The sequence below is a fragment of the Patiria miniata genome, unplaced genomic scaffold, assembly GCF_015706575.1.
Source record: "Patiria miniata isolate m_02_andy unplaced genomic scaffold, ASM1570657v1 HiC_scaffold_2, whole genome shotgun sequence".
Taxonomy (NCBI): Eukaryota; Metazoa; Echinodermata; class Asteroidea; order Valvatida; family Asterinidae; genus Patiria; species Patiria miniata.
The window spans coordinates 9,274,846-9,296,585 of NW_024037058.1; the positions used below are offsets into that span (position 1 = coordinate 9,274,846).

General features: G+C 38.5%; 1 protein-coding gene across 1 annotated transcript in view; it reads left to right on the forward strand.

The window, feature by feature from the left end:
* The window catches only part of LOC119726439 (selenocysteine-specific elongation factor-like), a 60,035-nt gene extending 39,566 nt beyond the window's left edge, over positions 1-20,469 (forward strand). The window contains exons 10-16 of the mRNA XM_038198091.1: positions 8,383-8,469; positions 9,841-10,047; positions 12,349-12,407; positions 13,505-13,576; positions 17,697-17,853; positions 17,995-18,069; positions 18,938-20,469. Of these exons, the coding sequence (XP_038054019.1) occupies positions 8,383-8,469; positions 9,841-10,047; positions 12,349-12,407; positions 13,505-13,576; positions 17,697-17,853; positions 17,995-18,069; positions 18,938-19,068 (788 nt within the window). The 3' untranslated portion in view covers positions 19,069-20,469. The remainder of the gene's footprint in view (positions 1-8,382; positions 8,470-9,840; positions 10,048-12,348; positions 12,408-13,504; positions 13,577-17,696; positions 17,854-17,994; positions 18,070-18,937) is intronic.
* Positions 20,470-21,740: the final 1,271 nt, after the last annotated feature.

Sequence of the window (21,740 nt, forward strand, 5' to 3'; positions counted from 1 at the left end):
AGTGCGTGCAAGGAAGGATCCATAACACAAATGAGATCCGATGAATATATCACTGCTAGCATTAAGGCTGGAGGGAGGTATACGACAGGACACTGATGCTAATTTTACGCATTGTCCTGCGGGATACAATGCTTCATTAGGTCTTATCAGACCATCCAATCTGTATTTTACAATCAAAAAGGAAATGCCTGGTTGGGCTACCCTCCCACTAATGACAGTACTGATCATGTCTTGTTCTCGCCTCAGAGCACAATGTTAGATTTCTTGTAAGACTGGCAGTTTTTGTGTGTGCGTGTGTTTGTGTTTGCATTCAGTAATGGATGTTTTTCTACAATAGAGGACAATAGAGTCCACAATTCCCGAAGGTCCACGATTGATGATCGTGTACAAAACATATGGGAGGTCTTTCTAAAAAGTTAAGGTACAAACAAAATAAGTTAAAGTACAACAGAGGGACAATAGGGGGTCCACGATTGAAGGTGTTTACTCACTCTCAGCTTACATACTCTTTGTGGACCTGTGAACAAAAGAGGTCCACAGGATGCAGGAAGAGTGAACACTTTGTGGACTTGCCCACGTCCACACTAGGTTTCCCCCTCTCTAAAAAACAGGTTTAGAGGCATTTGGGGTTAGGTTTATTTGTCGCAAAATGAAGAGGAACACTCTAGGAAATCATGACAAAAAAAAATTGGGTTGAAAGAGTGTTCACAGTGCGAGTAAAGTGACTTTTTTTCTCAGGTTTTTCTTAACTACACGGAACGTCCACAGTAGGTACGTGTACGTAATGTAAGACTGTGTGTGTGTTTACATGTATGTTTATGGTACATTGTATAAATTGAAGACCCACATGTGAAAATCCTTTTCTAAACGAGGACATGAGTCTAATAGAGGACGTCCTAAGTTTTAACAAAAGAGGAACAATAGGAAATCGTCGATTTACACCATACGTGTATTTGTGTGTTTGAGCTAGGCATAATTGATAAGGATTTTTGAGATGATGTATTAGAGATGGAGTTTGCTTGAAAAAAACATGAGCACTGTGAAATATTCATAACCTACACCGAGCTCTGAGACAAGTCCTCAAAATAGTCAGTGAATGATTAAAGACATCACAGCAGACCTTTTTTTTTTTAAACAGGGTGCCATTTTTTTCTCATCATATTCGAAACCATTTCAATGTATAATGGTTAAAATTCGGATTAATCAAGGAATCTCAAATACAGAGTTCATTGGTTGATTTAAAAAAAAAAATTCTCTGTTAAATTTTTTTTATTTATTCATCATTTATACGTGTAAAGGTACCACTAAGGAGACACGTTATCATAATTTCTTCGCACGATGGGAGACATCGGTCATTAGTGAGGCACAATTTTAGTGTCGCAATTAGGTTTTATTTGTTGCTCGTGGTCTAATTAGTAAACATGTCGAAATTCGTGGGAAAAAAGGACAAGTCTATGGGAATGTCTCCCAAATGTCCAATCCAGGGTAATAATAATTACCGAGAATGGGTCATTTGGGAGACATTCCCATAGACTTGTGCACAAAAATTTTCAAACTTAAATGTAACCTAACCCAATATTCCCTTGTCCTTTTTCCACGAATTTCGGTATTTTTACTAATTAGACCACGAGCAACAAATATAACCTGATTGCGACAGTAAAATTTTGCCTCTAAAGGGGGGCTGTGGAATTAGGGAGACATGAAAATGTCTCCCTAATGACCAGTGTCTCGCTATTGTCGAAGAAATTACGATAACGTGTCTCCCTAATGGTACATTTGTAGGAATTATTATAATTATAGTTATAATAATATTTTTGCATCCGTTGACACACAGTGTTAAAAATGACAAATGAAGAGGTCATTTAAATGAACATCAGTTTCCCCAAACTACAAATAAATGTAAAGATGCAACCCTCCTTAAGTTCTGAGAACAGTTTGTCCTGATAAACCTCATTCTAATTCTTCGTTATCCCAAGAAGTCTCTTCTTTCTACAAGTATACATTTGTAGCCCCTTGCACATGATACATGTATATCTTGAGTGGAATGTACAGCCTTGAAACATGTAAACCGAGATAGTGTCCACTGGGTATTTCTACAGCATTATAAATTTCACTAAATTAATTCCACAAATTCCATCTTATGAATAGTTAATTGCGGTACCCACTGCTACATATACATCAGATTCGAACCAGCCAACCAAATCTGTAAACTCGGTGGTCAAGTGGTAAGAGGTCTGCACTAGAAAGCAGGAGGTCGTGGGTTCGAGTCCTACCCGAGTGATTTTAATTCCAACTTTCACTCGGGAGGTAACGTACTGAATATACAGTGTTTAAACGTCGGTGAAGGGCAAAACCTAATATTCATTTACATCACCCCGACGCAAATTCCATCTTGTAAATTTACTCAATAAAGCTCTTTTCCAAAAATCCAAAATGCCACAAATGAAACATGTATATCAAGCTTACATCTTATTATCTGTATTTTATTGAAATATAGTTTGGTTCTACCAATGTTCAACAGTTTAGCTGTTACTTTTACGGAATTTATGTAAAGAAATATTTAAAATACACAAAAATATATGTACAGGTACAATGTACGTCCGATACCATGTTGTTTCAGGCTGAATTCTACTACAGCAAAAAGTTGGATAAATAATTAATTTCCTTTTTTTAATTCATTGTGGTAACAAACTAAATAGGTGTTTATTAGAATTAAAATCCACTTAATGATTGTAACTTTTTATTATGCACACTGTTGGATTATCCAAAATATATGTCTGACACAGCGGAACTGCCCCACTTCAAAACAGAAAATATCAAATAAATAAAGGCTTACTCAAGACTCAAGAAAAAAAAGTAAAGAAGAGAACTGATTAATGCATTGTTGGACGATATGACTCCCATGAGTTGTAAATTATCTAAATTGGAACCGTAGTTCCATATCTTGTCGTTACCCTCACGAGGCAGATACCCAAACCTGAAGTTTGAACAACAATACTGGCTAGATGACCTAAAAGGGTCATTACATTTCTAAGCTCTCGAGAAGAAAACCACAGTTTGATTTTTTTTTTTTTTTTTATCTCGGAGCATCCTTGGAGAGGTACACATGCTCACATGTTGAATGCTAACAACCCTGGCAAGAATCCAAGATCTAATTAGTTATCCTTCAAGTAGACTAATTACCAGCGAGACCAGGTGCATCCCCACCACGAGAAACTGTAATTACCCTCCATATTTAAAGCTCCTAGTAATGTCACAATTTTATTTTTCTCCGCAGCGTATCATTAAATAAAATCCCTAAATTGGTAACGAGGTAACATTCATGTATATGGAAATCATCATCATCTGAGGTAGAATGTCCGTCCTCTAGTTTTCTGGAAATAATTAATCAACTATTCCTACTTTTTCTACTTTTTCCTATTTTTTTGTCCCACAACTCTGAAAATGAAATCTCATTGAATATTTTTCACACTGTTACTGTTACACACTGTCATATGCAAATCAATGACCAAGGGCCTGGGCGCAGGAGTACTGCAACTATTTCCAAGAGCTTAGTTGAGGATGGAGCACAAGTGTTGTGAGCACAGAACATGCCAAATGAGGCTTACACGTATGATGCTGTGGATGGGGAATACAAAAAAAAACTACTCCTGAAAGCCTGTAAAAGTGTAAAAGTCTTAGTTTTATCCCGATTTTGTTCTCCAAAATCCTACTTTTGTCCTGTTTTTTAATTTTTATTTGATCCTGCTGTTCTACTTTTTCACCCTGGTAAGCTTGAAAGCCTGTTTTCTTTGCACTTACATGTAGGTATTGTTTAAAATTTTTAGGACTTTTGACACTTACAATACTACATGTAGTTCCACAGGCAGAGTTTGAATGTAGGATCAGTTGCCTTTCAATATCAGGGCTATATTTCAGAATATGGACAATCTCATCTCTAGTGTAATAAAAACAGAAATGTTAGGCATTCTGGCAAAATGAGACGGAACTGGGCACGCACCTTAATGGAGAAAAATGCTTTAAGAAAACCCAAATGGGGGTGATTTTTTTTTTTCAGATTTATTTCTATTTTGTAACTTTGATATGTCTACAACACATATTTCAAAGAAGCAGTTATAATAATCGTGGAATAATAGTGTTTTTCGCAAATACAAAAATCGAAACTTTAAAAGCCCTTTTCTCCATCGGTATTTTACTTTTTTGACATGTCGATAAATGGGAACTTTAAACAGCCATAAGTTGTCAACGGAATGTCTGATTGAAGTGCAACAAACAGTATTATAAAGAGAATTCTGTTCTCTTTCCTAATACCTAAAAACCCTTATTTCCATCTCTGCCCAGTACTGTCTCATTTTGCCAGAACACCTCACAAATTTGATGAACACGGAAGCATTTTCTTACCTCCAAACCAGGTTACCAGACAACATTTCATACTCTGTGCATTGCTAGTGGCTGGTAGTTCTCTGCTGATTTCTGCTTAGGCCAAAAAAAAAAATAAGTCGGTCTCTGGTCAGCGCGCGCATCGATTTTAATCATGCGCGTCAATCTTTTTTTTTTTTCCAAAATGTTCCGCAGTAGCTCCAACAGCGCCCTCTATTTCCGCACCTCCTCAATTTTTTTTACCAAAAAACACCCAGGAATGGGAAATTGCACCAAGGCAAATGATCGAGAGCACCAAGGCAAATTATGGAGGACACCAACATGAGGACACCCCAAAAACACAAAATAGTACCCCACCTTGTCTGTACAATCCAAGCTTGAAGAAGAAGAAAAAAAAAAAAAAAGCCGCGTCCCCGCGTCAATTCCGGAACTTTGGTCTGACCAGAGACCATTTTTTTTTTTTGGCCTTATAGCTGGACAATTCTACTGATAGTGGACATGGCTGAAAAGTGGAAACAAAATGAAATCTTCAGAACTACAAGCATCACAACTTCACATGTGGTGTCAAATAAAAAGGGACATCGAGACCTTTTATTTGAGTGATGTGCCAGTCAGATGGAATGTGGTTAAATGAATTTTCTTGTAAAAAAAAACCACCCTGGTTTTGGGGCTAAAATTGTAGAATTGCATGAGAGAGAAAGGCCATATTTTATAAAAAAATAATGCACTGAACTTAGAATACCATGATTCTGTATGTTTGTTATCGCGTGTATGAAGTTGATATATAGTGAACCTATACATTTGTATCTACCACAATATGTAGTTCTTTCATTACATTCTTGCAAGAAACTTCACAGACTCTTTTGATGCGTAGAACATAAAATAATCTATGTCTTAAAGCGTAACATCCGTAACGGTCATTTAATGCTTAGGGGCCTATATCTCATTAATTAATTCAGCTAACCCTACATAAAAACCATGTCATGTTGTACACTAAGGCCTAAGCTAGAGTTGTTTTCTTTCACTGCAAGAATTTTATTTTGTTGTTTCAAATTGGTCTTAGGCTCTGAATATAACGTCTGTAACGATGGAATTGCCCAGCTCAGCAATACTTTCAGCTTAACGTCTCCATGAAACTGAACCCAGTATTCAAATGATGATTTCCATCGCTGAGTTAAGAGTCCGGTGGCGTTATACGCTCATCCTGCCGATACCATGTGACATTTTAATGCCAGCCAAATCCATTAACCCTCAATGCCGGAAACCATACACTGAATGAGGATGCCAGAGCTGGTCTAGCTTATACTTGTACATCAAGGGAACAATTACTGGGATTGAATGGAGTTGCCAGTGAGGGGAATGTTCTGATAGAGCGTAGATGACAACGTTCTCGACAATTTTGACCAAAGCTTACAGAACAGTGATAAATGGTGGGATTTACGAAGCAGCTACAGTGTTGCCTCTGGGTGTCTCTTGGCTTTGCTGCTAATTAACTGGCATGTGCAGTGAGATTGATGTCATGTGATATTGTTTCCGTGGAAACGTGATGTCCACTTTAATGAAAGTCCACAGCCTAGCAGCAAGCATTATAAACAGAGTGAAAGTCAGACAGCATTTACGCGAATAGCTTTTCCATCACAAGAAAACATTAATGTAGTTCTTAAGTTATTTTGAGATTGAGATGAGGACCCCACACTAGTAGGATTAGGGCAAATGTATTCATTTAAAGATGTATTATGTTCGTGTTCTAAACAAAAACAAATTCTAAAAAAATTTCAATATGTATATATTTTTTTTTTTTAAATCAAGTTGTTTGTCTTTTTTGGCATCCGCATACCTCTTAAAAATATTTGCTTGCTTTTTGAACTATAGTCTACTTCACTCTTTAAGTAGACTGGTTTCTGGTCTCCACATTATTGATTTTGATAGGGAGAGGCAACCAGTCTATCCTGTGAGAACTTTAATTGTTGTCAGGCTGCAAAAAGTAACTATCTTTAACTTAATGTTGGCTAATGTTGGCTAAAAAAATATAAAAAAATGATGTCCTGTACAAAGCTAATAACTTTGGTATCGCTAGTCAAATATCATAAAAAAGCAACACACTGATAGTTATCGGGGTGAAACTATGGAAAAAAACATGGACAGTACATTGTTCATCGTTAAAGGGAAGATACAACATTTGCAAACATCACAAAACGAAAAGATCAAATTATCATGAAATACCTCACTGGTTTGTTTGGGAATGACAGTCTAAAGCATCCTGTAAAATCGTGGCTCCTGGTATGTTTTCATTTGAAAGTAAAACAGTATTTTTCCAACGCTGGTCGGCCGACCAGCGTTGGAGAAAACTGTTTTTTTTTCAAAAACTGCTCCTATTTTTTCATAATTAGTTATTCCGCATTTTCTTTGCAATTGATTACACACCTGTGAAGGGGTACAAGCCTGCTAGACTGATTCTCTGACCTTACAATTCCCCAAAGTCTATAAATTGCTCCGTTTCATCTTAAGTGGGGTCAGGGAACCAGACTACAAGAACATGATTGGTGTTCTTGGTTTTTCCAGCATCTACAAGCCCAAAACGTGAAACAAGTCATTTTAACAATATCTGCTATAACATACTAATCCTCCAAATCCATTTATTTCAGAAAATTGCGGCAAAAGCACATGTTGTACATTCCCTTTTAATAAAAGATGAGAATTAAAGCATTTGACAAAAACAAGTTGCTGGACCATATCACATAAAAATGTGGAAAAAGATCCCATCTTGAGTTGGGTGCATGCAAATGGTTTCCCGGTTGTTATTCCTGACATCATGGTGTTTCTCATAGATCAATTCATAGAACTTGTGAGAGAAATCGATAAGATTTGTACAAGTGAGGAGGCAGTCGAGTGTTAGCATCCTCTCTGTGTGCAGGCTTCAGAAGATTTTTCTCATGGGTTTTATTACAGGATCATATTAAGAAGTTATTGTTCTTGTTGAAGCTTGAATTTTAGATTTTGTAATAAGGATACAATGTATTTAATAAGGTTGCTCAGAATGCAAACAGTCTTGCCCCATGAGGTTGGTCGGATGTATTTTATCATGAGATTTTTCAGATTTTCGTCTGAAATCAGACCTTTTGAATCTGGGAGAAAAAAATAATAAGTATACATGTTGAAAGAAATGCATCTTTCAGACCATTCATCCAATTTTCAGAATTTTTTTAAAATTCACAATTTTATCCCTACTTCTAATTAAAAAGATCAGTTCCCACTAATAAGGCAAGCAAAAACTAAAAAGGAAAAAAAAATAGGACCGATTCAATTGACTAAAATATACCCTAATTGATTTTAGGTTTATTCAGACAGACAAATGTATGCATTAATTGTCTCGCATTGACTATAGACCAACGACTTAAACTAACATGTTCTTGAGTTTTTTTGAATCACTATAACAAATGACCTTTTTGTCTTATTCATGTAGTCTTAAGTTTCAAATGTTGAATGTTTCATTTATACTTTGCTTCTGAAGACGCAGTTTTGGAAATTTCCGTTAGTAGTTATTTTTTAATTCAACGAAGCTGTGAATGACTGTGCGCAAGCAGTGATGCGTTGCACATGCGTGCATGGTTGCTGTAATTTGTCGCTTCAGTGCGTGACATCGCGTAGCTGCAATCGGCTGAGTGAGAACGTGTCCCAGACGCTGATTTCGGGCGCAATACAAAACAAGACTCGGCAATTTTTAACTTGAAATAGAGATCCTAGAATATTGTTTTCTCAGCATTCACTGAGCTAAAAGTTCATCAGGTAATTAGTTGTTAAGCACCCTTCTTTAGATTTTGAGCACTTTTGTTGCTTAAAATGACAACAATGCACAAATAACAAATGATATACTACTTTTGAATGGGGGATAAGATACCGTGGCCAACTGGGCATGTCTTAATTTATTCCCAATTTTTCCCCCTCCCCATTTTCAAGTTTCAAGCATATTATCCTTGCAGTGTTCTTGTTCTTGATTGGCAGTAACCATGGGGCATGAAACGGTAATGGGACGAGTCTTCTTCTTCAGTTTACCCCCGAATGACCGAGTCACTGGAGCGACAGACCAAGGTGAGCCACCTCTGGCTAGGATTGGGAGGGGATTTGGGGGGTTTACAGCTGATGTATCAGGTGGAGATTTAGGATGACTGTGAAAGAGGGGGAAAATGAGACCACATGTCACTGAATGTAATAATTTGCAAGCAAAAAAAGTTTCTTTGTACATGTACAGGCTTAATAAAAAAAAAATGCAGAAAAAAAATGCAAAACAAATTCAGGTACTTACTCACTCGTTAGCAGACAAAATTCTCCAAAATGTTCATGAGGCAAAGACGAGGTTCTCAGTATTTCTCCAGCCAAGTTTGAAGTTTCAATTCCATTTTTAAAGGAGACTTCTTTTCAATATTTTGCACCTGAGAGTGAAGGCAAGTGATTTCAATTTGAAGCCTAAGACTAGACTGGTAAATGCCCAACTGTTTGAAAAGATATCTTCAGTAGTCTGGTGGCATGACTATGGGCAGATGTGTAGAAATAAAAACTAGTACCAGATATTTCTTTTGACACAGTTGACTGATGCAGTACTAAAGGGGTGTTGGACCGGTTAATTGTTTCATGTGCCAGTCTATTTTCTTGTGCTGCATGTTTTCATTACCCTAAGTTTTGGGACTCTCGATACACAGTATCGAGAGCCTCAAATTTTCGGACAAGGTCATACTTAACTTGATGTAAAAGTGAAGTCACAGGTAGAAAATTCACTGTGAACTTGCCATAGTTGTGATTTGTTGACTTTTGTGAATTTGCAGCAAAAAATACTTCCTTTGAGGCAACAAATTCACATTAGCATTCAGTTTCACGCTGAGTACGAACCAGCCTCTCTGTTTTGAAGTTAAAGTTGATTGAACGGTAAAAAACGACTCGCTGCTTGAAGTAACATTTTTTTCCTTATAATTTCAGTGCTTGGATTTATTTCCACGCTACCCCTTATTGTAATGTAGATTTAAGCCTGATTCATACTTAACGGGAAAGCAAGTGCGAAGTGAAATTCATGTCGTCAACAATGGTGGACGCGCTTCGAACGTATTCTTGACGTCACAAGTTTCGCTTCGCTTTTGCTTTTGTGTGATGTATGAACCGGGCTTCACTTTCATGGCTTGAACCGCTGCCTTGTTGTACATGTTCACCATTTTGTAAAGTAGCATTGTGCACGGGACTCTTTTCTGTTGACATAGAAAATTTACGTTTTGTAAATGTTTAGATGACTTGAAAAGATTCACTTTCAAAATTAATTTTTTTTACTAATGTGTATGATGACCATGACTTTGTTCTCTGTGCTTAATTGATGCTTAATTTGGAATGTTGAAGAATTATAGTCAATTTTGGTTTTAGAGAAAAAGAAAGATAATGTAATTTTAAATTAGTTTCCTTTTTTCTTTTTCACTTTAGAATTTAGTTTTGAGGATGAATACATCTATCAAGAGGAATTGCTCAGCCCGCCATCCAAATCAGCCAATCAAACAACGGAAGACACAGACAATCATCAGGTCACTTCCTCATCTTCCAATCAGCAGTGGGCTTTGATAGAGTTTGAGAAACCAGTCACATGTCCTGCAAGGTGCCTTGTGATTGGTTCCAAGTTGGACACAGATATTCATATCCTTTTTGTTATTGTTTTGTGCTCAACAGGATTGATGGATAGGTATAAAAATTTGATTTTGTGGTTTCTTATAAAAGCTTCTAGATGACCAGGTAGTTTCATTTTGATTTTAGTTATCATCAAAAATCTTCAAACAAAAACAACAAAATCACTCAGTTATGATTATCAAAGTACTTCAAGCAGAAAACTTAATCTAGAACTTAAACATTGACAATGTCATGCACAAAGTTTATGCAGCATCCGCTCCGTTCACAAGTACCCCCTCACCAGCAAAGAAAGTACAGTTGGGGGTTACCGAACGACGCCATCTTGCCTGACTGCAATATTTTGTCACGGAGTACGGGCACTGCGTGTATACATAGTACAAATGCCCTGGTGTACGTGCGTCACATACAAGGAATGGTGCACGCGCGTCAACCAGCGAAACGGATGTGTCCCGCCCATGGGACATCGTTGCTAGGTAAAAGGGTGCCCTTTTTTGTTGGCGCCTGGAGCCCATAGGCCAAAATGTGCTTAAATACATGTATTTCAAGAAGAGAATTTACAGAATGGGATGACATCATTTTCCACCTGTGATTGAAATGACTTGGGAAATCTAGAACTTAAATATTGACAATGTCAGACACAAAATTAATGAAACGTAGGCCAGTATATGCGTGAGTAAGAAATAGTGCTTTGTCTGCCACAGAGGGACCATAGACTAAATACATACATGTGCATAGAGCTATATTAAATTACAAAGTGATGCCGCCTGGGCGCATCCATGTTTGTACACAAACCTATGGAAAACTCAAAATTTCGAACGGCTTTTGTACGGCTATTTGCATATCTGCGTTTGTATTCCATACCAATGTGTCACCGAAGCCGTCCACCCAAATCGAAACACACGATCAGCAGATGAGCGTGTTATTTTTTTTGGTCATTTTTTTGTCCCACGATTTGATCGTGGTGATAATGTATGTGGCCTATTTTTGAGTAGTACGTATAATAGGGGTTTAAATGGCGCCACCAACATCAAAATAGTCCCCCCCCCCCCCAATTTTTTTTTTTTTTTCTGCGGCCAAAAATTTTGGGCAACATTTTTTAAAAAAAATTCAAACTTAAAAAAAAACTTGGAAACATATTTTGTGACCCCCCCCCCCAGCCAAATCCTGGGCGAGCCACTGGGCAAAAATATATTTTTTTGTATGTGCACATTCTAAATTTTATTTGCAGGTTTTTCAATATTTTTGTCCTAATGACTGTAGTTAATTTACCTTGTCGAAGCATTTTGGGAAGTGGCAAATTACATTCTCCGTCTTCTGCAAAAAAAAAGCATTGACTCCATCAAAATGTTGAGTGAAAGAAATTCCTACCATTACTAAAAAATACCAGAAGAGTAAAAGGCCCACGGCCAAATCTCAATATTGTCCAACGGCCACAAGCTTTTTGAGTACCTTTTAAAATCTCAGATATTATTGTAAACCTCAGTGCCACTTTAATGTTTGATCTGCATTCAGCCCAGGGCCCCCAGTGTAACGGTTATGTAGGACAAAAGGTAATACTCAAGATTATTTTGTTATCGAGGTAATTTAGCGAGGATGTACCGTCTTCCCTCTCTAAGGATTCACCATCTGTCTCAGACCCGCGTCACAGATAATTAAATTCTATCACTGAAGGCATTGTCGCCGACGTTTCCCTCGACTTGAATACAAATACGCTGCCTCGGTTGTGTAGAGTCTTCTTTGAATTCTCCTAACTTTCAATTTGTGATGAGCTGTGTGATGGTATTCCCATCTTCGGGGGTGGGTTTACGTCATTTTTTTTCTTGACGGCTTACGACGGTTCCGACGTACGTATTTAATCAATTTATTTGTTCTATTTCGGGATATTGTTTGACCGAGGAGCGTTAATTTTCTCTAATTGGTAGGATAAAGATGCTTTGCTTTTTTTTTTTGATTGGTGTGATCGAAGTAATTAATGTTGATGCTTTTGGGAGTTAAACCACGTCAGAAACACGTAAATGAGAAGGTTGTTTATGAATGACTGCCTCGAAAGTGCAAACTTGAAGAGTGCGCCACATGTCTTCTTGAAGTTGCTTATTGATTTCAGTAATGGGAACTTTTTTGCTGGTATTTAATAATTGTGTTCAGTGAGAAATACTCAAAGTTTATGCTCGGTGTGATTCAAATTCAACTGGAACAGTGTCTGAATGATGTAATACTGGTACATTCGGATGTACACAAATTCATGGCTTTTTTGCTATAAATATCTGCAACAAATTGTAAGATGGGCATTTTTCCTTAACCATTAACCACATTCTAATACCTGTCGGCTGGCATTCCATGGCCAACTTTGCCACCATATAACAGATAAGGTAATGTGTTTTGTTATCAGAGTTCTTTGATGGATCCAGGTGGGGCCAAAGGGGGCCGTGTCCCCTCTCTGCTAAGCCCCCTCCCTCCGCCCGCCCCCCCCCCAAAAAAAAAAACCTGTTTGATTTAATCAAAACCAGTTGAGTGAAAAATATTTAAATTGATGCTGTAGTCTATTTCCTTAATTTACCTCCTCTAGTTCATAAAATAGAACCAGGCAAAAGAAGAGAATCCTCTAGAATGAAATGTGGTCCAGCCCCCTCCCATCCCCACCACCACCTCCCCCAACCCCATGCCACCTCCCCCAACCCCACCCCAACCCAACCCCACCACTCCCTTCCAACCCCACCCCACCCCAACCCCACCCCACCTCCCCCAACCCCACCCCAACCCAACCCCACCACCACCACCCCAACCCCACCCGCCTCCTCCCAACCCCACCCCACCCCAACCCCACCCCACCTCCCCCAACCCCACCCCAACCCAACCCCACCACCACCCCAACCCCAACCCCACCCCACCTCCCCCAACCCCACCCCAACCCAACCCCACCAACCGCTCCCAAACCCACCCCACCCCACCCCAACCCCACCACAACCTCCCAACCCCACCACCACCCCCAACTCCACCACCACCCCCCAACCCAACCCCACCTCCCCCAACCCCACCCCAACCCAACCCCACCCCAACCCAACCCCACCACCCGCTCCCAAACCCACCCCACCCCAACCCCACAACAACTTCCCAACCCCACCACAACCTCCCAACCCCACCACCACCCGAACCCACCACCACCCCCAACCCCCACTCCCCCCCCAAAAAAAAACCCCAACCCACAACAACAACAGCAACAACAAAATTGATTTGGGCAATGCCGGTGTCAGTATGGTGGGAAATTAATTCAGCACAAACTCTCTCAGTTTCGATTGCTCAAAAGTTTTGAGAGATTGATGGATTTGTTTATGACAAAGACAGGGCGGAGGGGATAGCCAATAAATCCTTCCCTGCTAGCATTCCACTTATTTAATAGATGTTCTTTTTCTGTCAATCTTTTTGAATGATTATTTTATCCCCTTCCCTTTTTTCCCCTTTTTTTAAGAACTATGCTGAAACTGTTCTTCCGCAGCTGAAAATCTACAAGAATAAGTCGAGAGAGGGAGTCGTTGACAGGGTAAGTCATAATAATAAATCACTGTCCACTAGGCACAGTTTTGATCAAGGATCATTAATTAGTCGACTAGTGCTTGATTTTTGATGACTGCAATGCGTGCACTAATAATCTTTAAAGAGGTTGTGGAATGCTCGAAGACATTTCCGTCATTTTTTGGGTATATGTAGCCTAAAGTGTGATGAAATAAAAACGACTATGGTTTCTGTCATGAAATGAGTACAAAGGTACTTTTGAGAGCTATTGTTCAGGTCCTGTTTTGACCGGAACGTGCAATTTGTGTAAAAGTCGTCGTTGTGGGCAGCAAACAAAACACTGTAATTCGTGACGTAATAAACAGGACTCGTGTATGCTACTCTGCATTGGGAGTCCTGTTTATTGTGTCACCATTTACTGTTTTTTGTTTGCTGCCCGCAACGACGACTTTTACACAAAGTGCACGTTCGGGTCGAAACAGGCATGACAGGACTTGAAAAACAGCTCTCAAAAGTACCTTTTGTACTCATTTTATGACAGAAACAATAGTCGTTTTTATTTCATTACACCTTAGGCTACATATACTCGAAAAATGACGGAAATGTCTTCGAGCATTCCACAACCTCTTTAAGTTCAAACATCTGTAGCTGATGTTGGGTAAATGTGTCATGAAACTTCTGCATCCCTGGTGTACTTAAAGGCAAATAGGATCATTTGCTTTTCATGCCTTGTTTTTTTTTTCATTTCCAATTATAACATCATTCAAATTCCGAGGATGAATGTTCAAACCCTCACCTGTTAAATTCGCAGCTCATACAATGTGGATATTACACTTTTCGAGAAATAGGATGAAAAACCTTTTGATCACGAAACACAGTTTTGTTAATAGATTATTCCCAACAATCAGTCAATTGACAGATCTTGGAAAATCACCTTCATTTCTTGCCGTCTAAATGACAGCAAGCCAGACAGAATAATTTCACAGGGTGTTGATCAGAATTTGGTAGGTTACTGTGGGATATTATGCAAAGTATCCTACATGTGCCTTTAATGATCAACAAAGCTTTTGTTAGCCAGTGGTGCAACCAACGAAAAATCCACAGACTTCAAAAATCTCTGGTTATGTTGCCGGTTTTAGAATGCACACTTTGGATTTTTCGGATTTGTTAGAATGCCTATACTCTCGATCTGTTATTTTATAAGTTTTGGCAAGTAAAAATAGAATTTAAGCGAATATACAACATTTGCAAACATCGAAAAATAAAACTACCAAGTTTTTACGAAATACCTTACTAGGATGTTGGTAAATGAAAGTCTAAAGCATCCTGTAAAATTATGACACCTGGTGTGAAGTCATTTTCAAGAAAATTGTATTTTTGTATACATTTCCAACGGTGGTCAGCCGACCACCGTTGGAAAAACCTAACTATTTTTCAACTACTGCTCCAAATTTACCTTTTTTTCAGTCCAAATTTTGTTTGCTATTGGTTACATGTTCATGAACGGGTGCAGGCCAGCTAGACTGGTTCCCTTACCTTACAATTTTCTGGCAACTATAAATTGATCCATTTTATCTTTAGTGGAGTCAGACTACTTGAACATTCTTGCTTTTCTTGGTTTTTCCAGCATTTCCGAACATAAAACTTCAAACATGTCAGTGTAACAATATTTGATCTATTACACTAACCCCTCAAATAGTTCATTTCTGAAAATTACAGCAAAAGCCAGTGATGTTATACACTCCCTTTAAGGCCCCAAAGTTGTGGTCTCCGCGGACCAAACGAAAGTACAGAGGCAGTGCACGTCTATTCGTAATTAACCGCACAGTTCAAATTGACTTGTTTTGTATTCACTACAGCCACTGGATCTTCCACGTCAACATCTCTACTACGCACCCACGGGATGACGATAAATTAATATATAAACCCTTTCCAGTGTCATAGCAACTTATTACCCCCTCTAATGCCCCTACTCATCCCATACCCCGGGACTGAATTATCGGGACGCAAAAGCAGAAATCAAAGACTTGCTTTCCAGTTAATCGGATGCGTCATTCGGGCCTGACAAGCCAGCCTATTCTCACATGGCTTGCATTAGAGACAATTGTGAATGGAAGCTAGAATAGTTCCAGTGCTGATTTTCTAAAAAAAGAAAGACCAAGAAAAAAAAGGACTTTCAAAACTCTTTAAGGCCATTGACTCATCATTTCAATTACTAAGAAAAGAAGAATCCTTGGCTGTAGTCTTAAGTGGTTTCCCATCAGAAGCGAAGGTACAGAATATTTGTAGCCCTGGGACAAATTCTCAATTATGGTTTCCGATGGGAAGCTCATTTGCTTGCTACCTACGGCAAAATGTCCGACCCGACTCGCCCCCTTTTTCCCAATCATGAGATCTCCCGGGATCAATGTCTCACACTTGTTCCGAGCGAATTTTTTTTATATATAGATTTAAGGAGATTGATATTAAATGCCAACTAGCTACATTGACTATGTGCACATGTACTACTCCTAGAACTATGATGCTCCGCGGAGTGGAGCCTCATAGACAGCTAACCCCGCAAAATTGTTTGCTTCTACAAAACACCAACTAAGTACAAACACGTCCATCACAACCAAGCCATTTCCCGCAGAACCGCTGCACAGTTTGCCCCTAAACTCCGTACTATACCTCTTGACATACTCACGTTAATTGCACCCAACAAACATTGGTGGATTCTGTCGATTTTTAGGCCAAAATGATGAAAAATATGCCCTTTCCGCACCCAGCCAACCTGACACTTGAAACGTGCATGCATTATGATCGATCGATGATTTTCGGTTCGTTCGGCGCTGCGGGGGTACGGTAGGAGCGGAATGAATGATAGTATGCACATGTGTACAAGTGCAAGTACGTACCCCCCGCGGCGCGCTCCGAGGGAACCGAAAATCATCGATCGATCATTCTGCGTGCACGTTTCAAGTGTACGGTTGGCTCAGTGCGAAGAGGGCATATTTTTCATCATTTTGACCGACAGAATCCACCAATGTTTGTTGGGTGCAATTAACGTGAGTATGTCAGGAGGCATAGAACGGAGTTTAGGGGCAAACTGTGCAGTGGTTCTGTGGGAAATGGCTTGGTTGTGTTGGACGTGTTTGTACTTAGTTGGTGTTTTGTAGAAGCAAACAATTTTGCGGGGTAAGCTGTCTATGAGGCTCCGCTCCACGGAGCATCATAGTTCTAGCAAAACATCACCATTAATACTGGACAATTTTCGTGGTCTGCAGTGATTTTTAGTGATGTTAGCATGAGTTAAGAGTTCCTAGCTACCCCTTCCCCCTCCCTTTTAAAGATGAGAATATACATACAATGGATGAATCATTATCAAAAATCCATTTGCTTGTGCTGTAAGGCTAAACCTGTGCTCTTCAAACACATGTAGTACAAAATGCCTTGTTGCTGAGCAGTATAGCCCCCTCCTGTGTTTTGCATAATTGAGTTCATAAGGAAATGGCCAAAATGGCTTGAAGATCAAACTGCTCAAAGGTTTTCTTTTTGAAAACTTGTTGGAAATTGCTTTTAATTCCATTTTTGGCTGTATTTCCATATGAGCCTTTTATCATTTTGTGTAAATGTTATCAAAGGTGCATGACATACTGTCCAATATGGTACGTATGTTTTTTTTTGGGGGGGGAGGGATTTGAAAAACATATTCCAAACAGTCTTTTAATTTCAATCTAGAAATAATTGATCTAGAAAATTTGAATTGCTGCATGTGATGCATTTGTTATGGAAGATAAGCTTTTCATAATGAAAGTGCTTAAAAATGACAAATGTTTTTTGCAAATATAATTTAAGATATTATTAAGACAAAGAGCCCTGATTTTATATTGTATTATGAGTCAAGATGTCATATTACTCCCTTAAGTTCCTCACCTAATGGGAGTAACTGTCTTTTTTTACTTCAAAGTTTATTTCTATTTTACTCCATAGAGACAAGATTTTCAGTATTGAATTGCTATTATTTTTTCAAAACCTTATTTTTTGAAGGAAAAAAATCCAAAACTATCTATAATGAAAGAAATAAGTTCCTAGTAAAATCCAACAATCTGACCCTCTTTATGAACAGTTGGTCTGTATTTTCAGTCTATTATTCTGTCTATCCACAGATGACGGACGAGTACAGCGTCATTGGACGATCTCTCTTCAAGAAAGAGACCAACCTGCAGGCGTTCGTTGGGCTCAAGGTTGAGCTTTCCACCGGGGAGGAGGGAGTGATTGAAGGAGGGTTTGGTCAGAGCGGGAAATATAAAATAAGGATTCCCGGTGAGTGGAGCAAGAACACCTGATCCAATTACAAAAGACCATTTATAAATATCTAAGACAGTTTACCCATTCCTATTGGTCGAGTAGAGCCCGTCATGTGGCCGGTTTTAAACGGTATTCTTTTCATTTCATTGATCCTAGATGGTTTGAAGCCTGAAACAGTGCAACAACTCTCATCCTCCGGGAAAAAGAAAGGGAAGAGGACTGGGAAAGCGGGTAAGTGGTTGGAACGGAATGCTGGTGGCTTAAAGAATCTGTCATTTAAAGAAAATTGGGGCACACACAGCTGTCGTGGAAGGGAAAGAAAATTGACCAAACTGGATCCAGGTTGGCTGTATATTTTAATGTCCCGTGGAAAGCAAATAGCGACACCTATTGTCTGATAATGACCACGATGTCAGTTTTGAACAGCGTCCCCCATTGGAAGATGGTGTTCACCCCCCCCCCCCCCTCAGGATGAGAACCCTGGCTATGCCGTAACAGATTTCTAGTCAAGTCATGGTCACAATTAACAGGGGATCAATGCTGAAAAAGGAATAAGATCCAAAACGTTTGTCGCTTGACTTGAAAGTGGACGCCTTTTTTTTTTTTTTTTAGTTTTGACATGTGATGCTTCTTGAAGACATGCATATCCTTACAGACAAATGAGCTAATCCTGACCATAGTTAGTATTCAGCATGTTCGCCCATTACGTCTTTGGCACGTATTGTTATGGGGCCTGCTGAAAGTCAGCATGCTTACAACTTGATCAATATTGGCTGATAATCTGGGAAATAAGAGTTTTGGGATTACAGAAGTTGGACATCACATGGCTGCGGGCAAATCACATGACTACAGCCGGTAATAACACACAAGTCTATGGAAAATGGGTGCAGCCACTACCCAGTGGCTTGCATAGGTGCACTTGTTATTTACAGTCGTAGCCGTGTGATTTGTACACCGCCTGAGATTCACCTTCGAGGAGTATTTGATAAAGGATTATTAGATTATTAAGAACTTTTAAAAAATTCTTCTTTTGCTGTACTTGTATTCTGTTCTTCCCTTTCACATCTTTGTACAATTTTTTCTTTTCTTTTGTACATAGATGACACTGGGGAGGCAGCCACACCCACTGATGATGGAGGCGGAGCTTCATCCAAGCATCCACCAATCAAAATCAGCCTACGATTCAAACGCTATGTGTATGATACCAAGAAAAGAATGATCCAAGCGTGACGTTGGTTGTAGTGTAGTTTCACTTCAAGTCTTCAACTCTTACTTCATTGCAAATTCTTATGAGCCACAATCACTGACCCACTGGTGTTTGAAATCGACTCACTGACATGACTTCCCCTCGTCCCAAATTATGTTCTTTATGAACATGGCAGAGTTTTGTGAAAAACGAAATACGAACCTACTGCAGGCTTTCAAGCATTCCTACTTTTCCTACTCTTTTCTTGAAATTCTTACTTTTTCCTGCTTTTTTGTCCCAGAACTCTGAAAAATGAAATCTCATTGAATATTTTTCATAACCGCGTTACACACTTTCATATGAAAATCACACAATGAAGGGCTTGGCTGCAGGAGTACTGCAACTGTGCTTCCAAGAGCTTAGTTGAGGATGGAGCACAAGTGTTGTGATTACAGAACATGCCAAATGAGGCTTATGATGCTATGGACATGGGCGAGCATCAACGAAAACTACTCCTGAAAGCCTGCAAAAGTCTTAGGTTTATCCTGACTTTGTCCTCCAAAATCCTACTTTTGTCATGTTTTTTGGGGGGAAAAACAATTACCCTACTGTTCTTCTTTTCTGCCTGGGTCTGCTTGAAAGCCTAATTATTACCCAAATTAGCTTCAGATTCATTCATTTTAGCACAAATTGGAATGCAGTTTAAGATCATCGTTCAATAAACTATAAAGGAAGATTCTTTTGAATTTTTCGAGCACCCGATCAAGAAAATATGGCAAGCTAATTGAAAAGTACGCTCATTCAAACTGAAAATATCAGTGAAGATCATTCAAATTCGCCCAAGCCTTGAGGCAAGAACATGTGGTCAAAGGAATTTATCAAAGGCAAACATTTTCGACATGTTGATATAGGAATTCAAATGGGTATAGTGTGACAAAAGTTTGTTACCGAAGATTATCAAGATATCAATTGCAAATTTATGGCCTTTTGTGCTAACATGTCGGCGTATTCCTTTTTAAGCAAAAATGTGGTGACTGGGGAGAGACAACACGGTCAAATGTTTGTAAATGTAATTTTGAGGAACTCCAAGGAAATATAATGATATTGTCTTTTCTTTTAAAGGTTCCATCTTTAATTTGTCACACAAACTATTCAATTTTTTTCTTCACTTTTTGCTTTGTTTTGATTAATTCTAATGTCTGCTAGTTCAACTTCCAAGTTGTACTTTGAGGGTTATCGCGCATATTTCTATTTTACTGGAAATCTTGATTTTTTTTTTTTTAATCTAAAATCAAAGTTCTTTTGATTCATGTATGATTAAAGTATTTGGAAAGAATGTTGCAACCTGACGCCATCCTTTTTAATCATGTAATTATCTCAATAAAGGTCAGTCATTGCAAAAATGTTGAAAAGACATGAATGTGAGACTGAGAAACATTTCCAATTTTGTTAGAAAATACTTTGAAAATGCACTCAACTCTCAGACATGCAACTTTTTCTCGGATCCGCTGATTTCCTTGTTTTTTTTTACTTCTCATGAATGCCATTACAAATTGAAAAATACTGTACAAAGTCTGGTGTGGTTTGGAGTTTCCTCATTTTTTCTAAATTCCCAGTTGCATGCCTGAACTCTCCATATAGACTTTGTACACAACCGAAGAAGTGGTGTCTGCATACTACATTCTTTCCACAGTTTCAATATTTTGTCTCCTTTCACTTTGATTTTAATCTAATTGTATAACAAAAGTATTTACTTTGAAATGAAATAAATTGTATTTATATATTTTATACCAGAAAGTTGTTGTTGCGGTGTATTTTTTAATTAATAAATTGATGTACAGTAAATGCCTTGGGCTAAAAAAATCAGGAAAACAAACTGACTTTTGAAAATAAACAAAATTCTGCAAACATTTGAAAAAAAATTCCAAATAGTTTTAATTCTATTTTCTCCAATATATTCAAACATAAGTATTTAAATTTGTTTCTACTGTAGTGTGCTTACAATAAACATAACATGCAACATCACTGATGTATTAAATACAAGCAAATATTTCGTATTTGTATACACAATCCTATCCCCTGGAACACAACTTTATAATTGAAATTCCAAAGTTGATATTTGAGCACATAAAATATAAATATTTACTTCCAAAGTTTAATATACATGTACAAATAATGAATAAATGTTTATTAGTGCAATGGTACGAATAATTTCATGAGGTGACAGATGGACTGTTCCATTCCATGAGGCAGCGCCGAGTGGAATGGAACATTCCATCTTGCACCAAATGAAGTTATTCTTTCCATTGCACTAATGTGAAACATTTATTATTTGTTTTATACAACACCTGAATAAAGCCTCATCATCTGATTGGTCAGATCTGCCAAAAGTGTGACCGTGCAATGGAACTTCTATTTTTGCGGTGCAGTCGGGCCGCGGGTTGGGACGAATAATTCTAGGATCAGGCGAAATAATTTTGCAAGATACTTGATTGCGACCAGCATTTTCTTCACTTTAACCCTAACAGTCGTGATTCTTGTAAGTTTTAATACGATTTTTCACACCCCCTAGGGAGTTAGGGATTTTGTTTTCATTAAATTGGTGCATATGTTTCTGTTATTAACCAATGTGCCTCCGAGGTTAGCGTGCATGTCCAGTAAGCAGTAAGCAGTATAGCAATAGATCTGTTGCTTTGCGGTTTGCGTACTGCCTCTG